Source organism: Brachypodium distachyon, chromosome 2 (genome assembly GCF_000005505.3).
Source record: "Brachypodium distachyon strain Bd21 chromosome 2, Brachypodium_distachyon_v3.0, whole genome shotgun sequence".
Classification (NCBI taxonomy): domain Eukaryota; kingdom Viridiplantae; phylum Streptophyta; class Magnoliopsida; order Poales; family Poaceae; genus Brachypodium; species Brachypodium distachyon.
Window position 1 is genome coordinate 41,800,640 of NC_016132.3, and position 12,496 is coordinate 41,813,135.

Consider the following 12,496-nt stretch of genomic DNA (forward strand, 5'->3'; position numbering starts at 1 on the left):
ACCTCATTATTTCAATCATCCATTGTTTTCAGTCTCTTCCATCTCTCTTCTCGGTGCATTTTGTTTCAGCATGCAGAAACCGGATGCGATTTCTAGATGTGTGATGCCAGTTACAAGTATTTGATTGTTCAAGGCATCGATCATATTCCAGTTGAACCGGCCAAGCATAACAGTCAAGGAATCCATTTTCAGAAGTACCATGTTCATCGATCGATGGTTGGTGGAGGAGGTTTTTAGAAGAGAAGGTGAAACTGAAGAGAGGGCATGGCACGGTATAGATGTGAGGAAAAATGATGGTGCATTTGACCTAGCCAGTAATGAGACCTATGACACCATCTGCCAGACAAAGAACCAACTTAAGGGACAATTTAATACAAGATATCACCCTAACAAACCACAAAATTCCCAAAAAAAAATGCAATCATCCAACATAAAAACCCTATCAAATGCTACGGGGAAAGGACCGACCAAGTCACCGCCAGGTTCGTGAAGCCCTGTAGTGCCGGACTTCATCCACCAACAATTTGCCTCTCCCGTCGCTCCCCTCGTTAACACTGATGGCTAGGACTAGGAGGATGAAGGGATTCGAATTGAAATTGTGCAAACAAGCCCAAGAGGCTGACCGAGTCGCTCACGTGTCACAAAACGCCCTCCAATGTCCATGTTAGAGCACCAAGTTAGTGGAATATGGCGTCCATCCATAAAAAACTGCTCTCTCTTTAGAAAAGCGTGGATTACCGCACATCATTTCGTATTAAGCAGAGAGCAAACAAAACACGTCGTCTTTACGGGCTTCCAAAAATACAAAACATAATTGGGCAACGAATCGAAAATGAAAACTGCATGAATCTGACTGATGGAACAAACAATGATTTCCCTTCCCCAAAGCCTTTCACCCTTCCTTTTTCTCGTCATTAATTTGGACAAATCCCCCCTTGCAAATCAAAGAGCAAAACTTGGGGGCGCACACGATAGGCTCAGAAACATCGATCGATCGAGTCAATGAGACCATGGGAAGGGAGTTTGGCCCCACTTGTCACGGTCGCAGTATCGCAAAGACCCGGCCGTTGGTTGGTTTCTACGGAGCAATTTAAAACCGTTGCTACAAGGCACATACTCGTGTATACGTACGCCATCGCTTGCTCCTCGCCGTTGATCCATCCATCCGATCCGTTCCGCCTGCCTCCAAATTTGACCTTCCCAGCAGCTTCGCCTCAGCTCGCGTGCCTCCAACCCACGACTTTGACCCACCCAGCGACTACTTCTGTTCCACAATCAACACTCAGTTCTGCTAATTTTTACCCCCCACTTGCGCATCGACACACCAACTCCCTCCTTTCCTCCCCTGCCCGGCCAGCGCTTCATATATAGCTGCTCGGCTGCCTCAGCTCCCTCCCTCCCTGCTCTGCCAAGCTAACAGCTATCTGTACCTGGTCCATCGAGAATTCGGGATCAATCATTAGCTCCACCGGTTAAAGGTGCTCGAAATTAAGATGGATGACCTGTGGTGCAGCCTGGACATCGCCGGCCTCCAGAGCGCCCTCGCCGCCGATCCCTTGTGGCAACCCTTCCCCGAGTATGTCCTCCTCCTCCTCTCCAGCCCAGCTCTCCTGCTGGACTCACAAATAAAAGAACTCGATTGAATGTAGTGTATCTGTTTTACGTTGTTAACATTTTCAACTCGATTAATTCCAGCTCTGCCGTGAGCTCCATCGGCGCCGGTGACGAAAATGCCTACTTCGGGGCCGGCAACGTCGATCTCATGCTTTCTTCGCCCGACGAGGCAAACAACGGCATGGCGGTAGACATGGACGCGAGCGGCTTCTTCGGGGACGACGGCCGCTTCCTGTTCCAGCAGGCGTCCACCTCCTCCTCGCTCTCGTCCAAGCGCTCCCTCTCCATCGACAGCGGCGGCTCCTCGGGCTCCTTCACGCTCGACGCCTCGCCCTACCAAGCTCCAGCGCCGGCCATGGCGCACCACCCGTTCCCCGGCGCAGGAGTCGTAGGCGACCATGACGACGAGGCCATCTTGCGGGCGATGATGGCGGTCATGTCGGCCTCTGCGTCCCCCTCCTCCTCCGCGTCCCCGTCGGCCTCCTCGCGCCCGTCGCACCCGTTCCGCCGGGACGAAGCTGCGGCGATGCCGATGCCGTTGCCGCAGCAGCATCTGCGTGGAGGGAATAATGGCGGCCACGTGATGGTGAAGAGCAGCCTCGCCATGTCGCCGCCGGAGAAGACCCAGGAGGAGCCGAGCAGAGGAGCGGCGGGCGGCAACAACGGGCAGCTCTACCACATGATGTCCGAGAGAAAGAGACGGGAGAAGCTCAACGACAGCTTCCTCACTCTCAGGTCGCTGCTTCCTCCTTGCTCAAAGGTATACACATCACTATCTCCAATTCACGTCCATCACATCACTAGGTCCTTCCATGTTCATAATGCAACAATCTCAAAATATTTAAATTCAATTTTAATTTTGTGTTGATTAGCTATCACACCGCAACAGGACGTGTTACATCTTTTAGGCCGTCTACTCCGAAATTAATACTTGAGCCCAGAACGCTTGTTGATATGCAACCGTATGGTCGAAAATGGCTGAAATAATGCATATAGTAGTTTCATCCGTGGAATCATCTATTAAAAGTTGCCTGAAATTTATTGAAAAATCAGTCACTTTTGTAAAGCTTTGGATCAACTTGACCTTACTCCATAAGTTCTAAATTTGCATATTTTCAAGTTTAGTTGTAATTTCTTCTGAAATGGAAACTACAAAGTATTATAGTACAATATGCAATTCTAGGTACATGGCTGAGTTTTATAAAAGAAAATCCAGGCAAAACCACTCATTAATTTATTTTGTAAGGCACATTTATAGATCCTCTGTTTGCTGGATTTCAACGAAGACTTGGAAGAACAGAGTCTTGGTACCCCGTCCTCACTTGTCAGGATCATTGTTTTTAGTTACAAGAGACAAGGACATTGACAGGGGAAGGTGATAAGGACCACTAGACTTTATGTGAGGACAAGCTGGAAAGGCAATAACCTGGAAGATTCGAAAAAACCTAGACTTTTTTGACGACGTGCCACCTTAACTTCACTATCTTATCTTTTCCAATAAAATATAATTATGCGTGCAATTATCTGTGAACAGTAGCATGCAAGATTTAGTAAATAAAATATATTTGAATTATTATAATCACCTAGACCTGAGAAAATCATTTTATGTTTTCTGTAACAAAAATAAAAACATTTAGGTATTATATTTAGTTACATATTTGAAGACCTAAAGAAAGAACTCAACACATTACAAATAATAGTAATGACGTTTAGCTCGCAATAGTTTGGATGCAAGAAAAGGGAGCTTATCTTTGTTTTGTTAGCACTTAAACCATCAATGATTTTTATGACAGTGAAACCATGCCAGTTTTTATGACAGTGAAACCATGCCAGTTAGAAGACTAGTGTATCTATATAGTGTCCGGTCAATACGAATATTCTTCTTTACAAGCTAAAGTCATGAGCACAGGAAGGAGACCGGAAGGGCCTTGCCTTCTAATGTGGGCCACAAATAGACAACTTGACAACGGTAGGTGCTAAAGATATCAAGAAAAAGAAGTCCATAAAGACTAAATATATAGGTCTACTGTCTACTAAGGCCCCTTTGATTCGTAGAAAAATTCAAGGAAAAACAGTGTATCACTAATTCACAATTGGTGGTAGTATGTATGCAATTGATTTAAAGGATTGGAACAACGCAAAAATGGAGGAAAACGTTAGTTCTCATCTTCAAGGATAAAAGACGCATGAATTTTTACAATCAAATTATTAGGACGTATGTGTTTACTTACCCTGCTTTTGAAAATCAAACATTGGAGTCCACAAAAAAAAAGAGGTTGTATTTTCCAGTTCTTTGTTTTGCACACGTATTTATATTACATCTCTGTTTTTTCTGCTAAAAAGCACAACTTTGAAGTTTTGAGTGGTTTCTAGGAAACAACAAGCCGTGGCATGGAATTGATTGTAAAATGAGTTGTCCTTGTCAAGTGAGCAAAGCAGATTAGCCATTATGGAAAACTATCCTTGCATGAAAACGACAATTCATTTGGAGGTTGCCTTTGTTATTGGCATTCCAATGTTCCCAAATTTATAACAATCCATTCACCACTCACCATCACTCCAGCGCACAATCAATTCCACACGTCTCAAGGGGTCGATCCTATCTAGCTCATTTTTTCCAGATCTCTTGGCTAGTTGGCTTTGGCTCTGATATTACGTGTCAAGCTTCTTTAACACACGTTCTAAATCAACCCTTGACCACATTGCTGATGTACTTGGATTGCTGTTGGCTTTGGCAGAAGGACAAGACGACGGTGCTGACCAAGGCAGCGGGGTACCTGAAGGCGCTGGAGGCGCAGGTGTGGGAGCTGGAGGAGAAGAAGCGCAAGCTGGAGAGGCACATCCCGGCCCAGGAGGCTCCTCTGGCGCCGCAGCAGAGCAGGAGAGCCAAGGTGCAGATCAGCAGGTCGGAGGACGTGGTGAACCTGACGGTAATGGTGATGGTGGAGTGCGACGTGGTGGAGCTGGTGCTCCGTGTCCTGGAGTGCCTCCGCTGGATGGAGCGGATCAGCGTGCTGTCCGTCGACGCCGACACCTACTCCCCCAAGGTGCTGCTCAAGGCCATCGCCAGCATCAAGCTCAGGATCATGGTAAGCGATTGCTTCCGATCATCGACTCTTGTTCATTTACAGTACGTAGTTTCCCTGTAACTTCATTTTTGTTTCTCCAGCGAGCAAATGAACTTACGTGGTCGCTCTCTTGGCAGGACGGATGCGACTGGAACGAGGCTTCCTTCCGCGAGGCGATGACGAAAGCGGTTAACGACGCGACCTCGTCCCCTCCGACGACGACGACGACTAGTCTTCCCCCCTGCGCCCGGGTCCCGCTCGTGGTCACAGCCTAGGACGACCGATTCGTCGTCGTATGGTTTTTGGTCGGAACTCGGTCGGTCGTTGAAGCTAGAAGAAGCAAGGCATCCATGTGCCGCTAGGAGAATGGGGACGGCGAATTTAAGGCTTTTGTTGGTGGGGACTGTCTGTAGTGGTAGAAATGTTCAGGTTTTGGGTTAGCGGAATAACACTCGTGTGCATATGTGTGGCGTACGTGCCCTGCTGCAGATCGATGATGGCATGTGGCTTTGTGTTTTTGTTCGGCCTGTTTGGGCAATGTTTCGTGGTTGCGTCCTACTAGTAGATTAGCAGTACTAGAGTACTATCTTGGCAGTTAATTAGTGGAGAATTAGCAATGCTGTGCAAAACAGGTTTGTAGAGGAAGATACGACATCACAGCCAATACTCCCATATTATTATCTGAACTCAATGTCTTGAGTTGGTTGTTCATCACTGGATTGATTTCATCGTTTCAACTCGGCCAATAATTCTTGGTCTCAAATTTGCTCAAAAATAGATGTATCTATTTCTAAAAAGTGTTTAGATACATGTAATATTTCGACAATAATTATGAAATAAAAGGAGTATATATGAACATGCATACAAATAGCCAGAGCAAATATTAACGTCATACCAAAATGGAAGATATATTTTTTTGAGAGGAAAAATGGAAAATAGATAAATAAAGAAAAAAAATGCCCACACGTCAGTTGGGCCGGCCCAACTAGCAGCGGTACTTATGCAAACCCACCGTGCCATCTTCCCGTCCACCCTTTGCATCTCCACGTGCGTTGTCCTACCGGACACCCCTTAAGGACAACACCAACACTCCAACAGTGACTCCACGACACGACGGTGATAGGAGGCAAGGCGGCAACATGACCAACATGGCAGGTTGGCAACCAAATTGTGTGTGTGAGGGTTGCTAACCAGGCAGTGACGAGTCGGAGGAATTCAAAACCCGATCTAGATCGGGGTTCGGCTTATTTTGAGCAAATCCGGTAACTAGGATATGCGGCAATGTCAAATGTAGCACTTTGAAAACATCGAGGTTTGTTGGTGCTCGGTCAACCGAGTGCTAAATGTACATCTTATCCTAGGGACTTGTACATTCAGTTTGTATTGAAAACTATGTATGAATAGGATTACGTTTTGGACACCTTGCAAAAAAAGATTACGTTTGGACTTGGCATTATAATTAGTATGGATAGGATACAATTCGTGTTGGAATCGAACATCTTGTATCCTAAGCCTCCTATATATTGAGAAAAAACCATTGTTGTGACATTGACTATTGAGACCAATCCAGCATGCACATTGGGCGAGTAGACGGAGTGTATCGTCATTCCAGTGGCGGCCCAATTTAAACACTACTAGTCTTGCCCCTGGGATGTATTAGAGTCTTCCATTCTTTGTAATAAAATCTCAATGTCACGTGTTTCCGTGAGTACTTGATCTTTGGTATCTACGCAATGGTCTCATAGCTCGAGTGTCTGGATAAATCTCGGTTAACTCATGGTTTTCATCATGGTTTTGGGGCAGATACACAATGTATGATCAAAGTGTGAGAGGGAGATTTGTTGGCCCAGTCCCATATTGATTGTGGAGGAGGCAAAACTTAACTTAGAAGGGTAAGGATGAACAACATCCTATCTCTTTAGGAGAGGAAAATAAACTTGTGTTACTCTGTCGTAGGGCTTGAATGAGCCGAGATGAGGGGTGAATTGGATGAAAAACGCTCATTTCGTACCATCAATCACATCTCTTCTGTAGTCGGTGTCGGTTGTCGGACACGAATACATAGCGAATGTAGCGATGTGAATACTGACAATATCAAAGACGAATATTACAGAGACATGACATGCTTCTTGTACATTGGCTAGATTGGCCAATCACACCTTCACACATCACAAACACAATTATGGCATAACAATATGAGTCAAAAAGCAAAGTAAAGGCATAAAAGTATAAAACATAGCTTCAATCTTCCTAATAAAAATAAGCCCAACAAGTTATCCTAGTGCACCCAACTTTATTACCTTTCATAGAACTCGTGAAAAATTCTAGAAAAATTGCCATAAAGATATAAAATTGTATTCCATGTCACAAAAAAACCGATTTCAAATTCGATGTAGAGGTGCAAAAATAAAAAAATAAAATGAGACAATTTTGACTGCAGATAATAGTTAATTCAAAGGGGTTGTGAATACAACACATTTAAACCATAAGCGGTCCTCTCGATCAAGAACAACCGCACCTAGAAAAGAATTCATGGACGATTGGATCAAGCTAGCTTCACTCCTACCCTCTGTGTTTAACAAAACACCTCATATAGATTTGTGTACTTGGACCTAGACAACTCTCGTTTCTAATGCCTGACCAGTCAAATTTGGATTGAGAATAAATGAGTGTGAGCAGTTATTAGCCGGGTGCTGGAACCACAAAAATGAGGTTTATTATGAAAAATAAATATAGATGTTTTGTGGAAGAGCACGTGGTTAGATTCTGGCGCTAACAGAATCACGAGCTTCTGCCCTCCTTCCTAATCCTCTTTGTCCATCGGGAGCTTCTTTTCTCTGCACACACGCGCGCTATCTTTCTAATCAAGTCAACGGCCTAGCTCAGAGTAGAGATCTAGGAAGTGGGCGGCAGTCCTAGTTCTGTTGTTACAATTCATTTGATAATCTTATACTCCTTCCATTTCATAATTTTTGTTTCAAATTTGTCTAAAAATGGATGTATCTATTCCAAAACACGTCTAAAGACATGTAATATTTTGACAAGAATTATGTGACGGAGGGAATAAGTTTTAAAATATCACCTTTTCAATGCATTATCTTTTGGTGTTGTATCACTCATTTAGTAACTTTGTGATAAATGTTTTTGATGATTTTGTGTTGGATTGTGAAAAGACAATAGTTAGCATAAAAGACAATTTCTTCTTTAATTATGTGTAGGAGAGACGAAACATTGGCGTAGATTTCTAAGACTACATCACGTAGAGCATTGGCGAAGGCCTAACCGCCTAGGGAGAGAGTACATTTTGTAGAGATAAGTCCATATTACAATCCCGAACTAAACATAGATTTTAAATTACTCTCATGGACTCCAATTCCGGTTAGAAGACAATCTCCAACTATTTTTTTGACCCGAAATCTCCAGCTATTAATACCGTTTAAATTACCCCCTGGCGTATATAAAAGGTGGTTTTCACATACGTGGCAGATTTGACAGAGCAGACTGACACATTTTCTCGGCGATCCTTAGTCGAAATGCGCTAAAATTTAGCAATAGGCTAATGACAACATTTAAGATTTTATGTAATTTTTCAATTTTTTATGTGAACTTTTATTTTTTAATTCAAAATTTGAGCCTCAAACGATATGTCATTTTTCTACTAACAGTTTGTCCAACTAAGCTGTACGATGAGAACATGATTTATGATTTTTAGCATTTTCTTAGAATTCAAAAATGTCAGTTGAATCGGTCAAAATAAGCAGGTATGCGAAAACCATCTTTTGAGTGGGTAAATGGGTAATTTAAATGGTATGAATAGTTCGAGGTTGTGTTATAACCTGTATTGGCCTGTATGATTGAGTACCATTATTAGGCATGATTGGGGTGGGCCTCTGCTCCTTGGCGGGCACGTCAAGATACCGACCGAGCTCTTGGGAGTCAAGTCAAAATTTGATCCATCACTAGTCAAACAATAAGCACATCCATTGCATCGTCCTATATACTGGGGCTGGGGAGCGCCTCCTATGGCAGTATTTGGGGTTGGGGCGCACCTCCTATGGCAGTATTTGGGGGACGTGCGTTTTTGCAGTGGGCAGATGCAGGCGTAAAATTTCTTATGCGGGACATATACAGGTTTATGCCAATGATAGCAATCAATGCAAGCCAGACGACTCAGCATATCACGATGCTCTCAAGAGAACCAATTTATTTAGCATTTTTAGCTTCTCATTTATCTTCTTCTTTCTTTCTTTAGCTAATGATGCTTCCCCCCGCTTAATTGTTTCTTGACATCAGTTTAGAGAAAATTAAGTCAATTACAAGAGGAGATCAATGATTTGTATTGCTGCTAATCTCTCAATGTATATGTATGAAGTTCAATTAACCCAAAAAATAAAGGATGCAAAACGATAAAGCACACACGCTTGACTCAGTCATCTATTCTTCAACTATTTACATTCGGGCTTCCACATTCTTTTTGAACAAAAAAACAGCCAAATGAAACGAGAACCATTTTAGCCTCTTCTTTCGACAGGAAGGATGGTATGCTTGTAGATCTGCATCTGATTAGAGCACCCAAGAGCACCCCAAACATTTGGTGGCTGGGCTTAAGAACTCTAGAACACCTGGAGATGGTGGAGGTGAACTTGGTTCTGTTCTTTAAGGCGGATGTTTGAGGAATGCCCTAACTGGGCTAGTCCAACCATCTTCGGATTCCATAGTCTTCTTTCACCTGAAATTAGATGGGAAGTTGTTTAGGCAGTAATTTACTAACCAAGAGACCATACACAAAAACCAGCGGTGGGTAATAAATAAATTTTGAATTTGGAAATTTTAGTCCGCTGCTGGTTCGTTATCTCCCAAAAGCTGGTCGAATTTGAAAACTTCAAATAAGAATTTGGACATTTTAAGATCAATTTTAACACAACAAGAGCAAGTACCAAGTGTGTGCCGCAAATCTGCAGAGCAACAATAACAGCTTGATAGCTGCTACAGCTAATAATCTAATATTTATGATCAGAAGCAACACAACAATCATGTGTTACTTACAAGCACATGCATCTGTGCTTACTCTGTTAAGAATGCAGAGTCAATGCAATTCTAAAAGGTGTTGTTTAATCCTTATTATAATATTTCAAAAAGGAAACCCAATCCTATCATAAAAAGAGTTGGTCCTTTGGTCCTGATATGATCAGAATTAAGAACTTGTTCGTGCCACCCAGATGCTCAAATAATAATGCGACACAAAAAACAAGTTCATGATTGAACTTGATATGATCAACTAAGCTTTATGGGGCAGTAGATGTATGGGTTTCTAGCTTACGCAGTGAAGTATAATAAATCTTGGAGATCACACATGACACTAAGTTAGCTAGAGTACTAGCAACTAATTACATTGACCGAGATTCCATATTTAACTTGAATTAATATGCTAGGTACAAAATAGAGAGGAAATGGAAAGGCACAACCTTCTCAAAACTCTCTCGGATGAGAAGAGGATTGTAAGGAGTTGAGGGAATGCTTTCAGAGAACCATGGTGGGTTGTACCACCTCCTTAAAAATTATATTTCTGGTATCATGCAGAATGAAATTGCCAATTTGTCACAAATGTAAAAAAGAAAAGTAAACCTGTTTTGCTCGAGTACAAGTGGCCGGGGGGGAAGGATATGAAGCGTTCACAGTCATCACTCAATGCCTTCATTTCTGAAGAAAACGAAACTGACCCTGAAATATTTAACTTGAATTAACATGCTAGGATATAAAACATGCAATGGGTCCAACGCAGATAGGCGCGCTGAGGGGAGCTCGCAGCTGGCGGACGAACGGCGGCTGGCGGCGGAGCTCGGGAGCAGCAAGGGGGAGAGAGAGGCGCGCGAGGAAGACGAGGCAAAGAGATAGTAGAACCCCCCGACGGCAAGGTGACGTGGCCATGCCCATCGTAGCCCCTTTCTTCGCGGCTTACTTGTAGCGGACAAGAACAAACGCACCGACGGATGCACAGTGTCGCACCGATGAATGCACAGTACCTGTCGACGTGCACCCAGCAGAGCCACACGCAAAGAACGCGCGCACCGCGACAGAAAGATACAGGAACCGTCGACGTGTACCCTCCCATCGGTGCCCCTTTCTTCGTGGCTTACTTGTATAGATTCTCTCCCAAACGAATGGAATTGTCAGTCTGTGCTCACTTCTCTGCGCAGCGTGCAGATACTGATCATCTTCGCTCTTCCACCATGGCCTCAAGCACCACGATGCCGATGCTGTCCGGCTCCGGCCCAGTCCCGTTCACGGACGTCGACGACGACACGGTCCCGAAGCGCCCAGCAAAGGAAGAGTTCGGCGGCCTCGTGGCGGCTCTCCCGCGCAAGCAGCAGGGGGCTATGGAGCTCCGCCTGTACCAGGGCTTCTGGCTGTCGGAGCACTGGGTGGCGGGCACCGTCGTCTTCCAGCGCCGCTTCTCCCGCGCGGGGACGACGTGATCCTCGCCAGCTACCCCAAGTGCGGCACCACCTGGTTCAAGGCGCTGGCCTTCGCCGCCATGACGCGCGCGTACCCGCACCCTCAGCATGAGCACCCGCTGCTCCGCCTCAACCCGCACGACTGCGTCCCGTTCCTGGACGACATCTTCGCCGACGGGCAGGAGGCCAAGCTCGAGGCGCTCCCGTCGCCGCGCCTCATGAACACGCACATGCCCTACACGCTGCTCCCAGAGTCCGTCACCGGCATGGGCGGCATCGCCGGCTGCAAAGTCGTGTACATCTGCAGAGACCCCAAGGACAAGGTCGTCTCCATGTGGCACTTCCTCCGGCGGCGCTGGCAGCCGGACCTGTCCTTCGCCGAGCTGTTCGAGCACGTCTGCGACGGCTCCGTGGTGGTCGGGCCCATCTGGGACCACGTGCTCAGCTACTGGCACGCGAGCGTCGCGCGGCCCGACAGGGTGCTCTTCCTCAAGTACGAGGACCTGCTGAACGACGCGTGCGGGAACGTCAGGAGGCTGGCTGGGTTCATGGGCCGGCCATTCTCGGCCGCCGAGGAGCACGCCGGGGCTGTGGAGGGCGTGGTTGAGCTGTGCAGCTTCGAGAGGATGAAACGGCTGGAGGCCAACAGGAAGGGCTCCTTGTACCACGCAGTGCCCCGTGATGCCTTTTTCAGGAAGGGGGTCGCCGGAGACTGGGTCAACTACATGACGCCGGAGATGGCCGCGAGGCTGGACGAGATTGTTCGTGAAAAGTTCCGCGGCACGGGGCTCGTGGCCGCGTGATTTGCAAGATTCATGTATTTGCGTGATTTTGTTGTGTACTCATGCTTGGCCACTGGTCACATCACATCTTATCCTGTTTTAAAATAAGATGCATTTCATTATGGGAGAAATTGGCATTCAATGTCTCTCTATCATGTACCGAACAAAGACGAGTATGACTGTCGGATGCCAAGAAGAAATGACGATATGTTTTCTTCGCCAAACCAGTTAGCTCCACACGATTATTAGATGGGAGCAGTCGAAAATAGCAGGGTCAATTGCTTTGTTCACTTCAGTGACTGTCTGACCGAGCATTCAGCAGTGGGCATAACTTAAGGGCGACTCCAGCGGCGACCCATTTATGACGGACACGTCTGTTTTTGACCGCGCGGACAAAATTAACGTTGGCTCGACAACCCATTTTGCCTCCCATCCGTTTTTCTATACGTCCAGACGCATTCCGGAACCAAATCTGAGCAGGGTTTGTGTCCACACAGATAGGAAACGGATATGCGCCACATCCGCCTAGGTCAAACCGTCCGGTTTCCTGGCCCCGCTCATCGGCGGCACACCCACC

At 45.7% G+C, this 12,496-nt stretch overlaps 1 protein-coding gene and 1 pseudogene across 1 annotated transcript; both read left to right on the forward strand.

Annotated features, from left to right (window-relative positions):
• The first annotated feature begins 1,342 nt into the window (after positions 1–1,342).
• On the forward strand, positions 1,343–5,405 carry LOC100844883 (putative transcription factor bHLH041). The gene is made up of 4 exons (XM_010233637.3): positions 1,343–1,576; positions 1,696–2,374; positions 4,353–4,703; positions 4,820–5,405. Exons 1-4 carry the CDS (start codon positions 1,494–1,496, stop codon positions 4,955–4,957), a joined length of 1,251 nt encoding a protein of 416 aa, XP_010231939.1. The 5' UTR covers positions 1,343–1,493; the 3' UTR covers positions 4,958–5,405.
• A 5,102-nt stretch (positions 5,406–10,507) lies between these two features.
• On the forward strand, positions 10,508–12,065 carry LOC100836327 (annotated as a pseudogene).
• The last annotated feature ends 431 nt before the right edge of the window (positions 12,066–12,496 follow it).

Bases quoted from the DNA above. Each gene is read 5' to 3' on its own strand.
- LOC100844883 (XM_010233637.3), top strand. From the start codon at position 1,494: ATGGATGACCTGTGGTGCAGCCTGGACATCGCCGGCCTCCAGAGCGCC. The intron at 1,577-1,695 runs GTATGTCCTCCT...GATTAATTCCAG, and splicing joins TTGTGGCAACCCTTCCCCGA to CTCTGCCGTGAGCTCCATCG. The intron at 2,375-4,352 runs GTATACACATCA...TGGCTTTGGCAG, and splicing joins TGCTTCCTCCTTGCTCAAAG to AAGGACAAGACGACGGTGCT.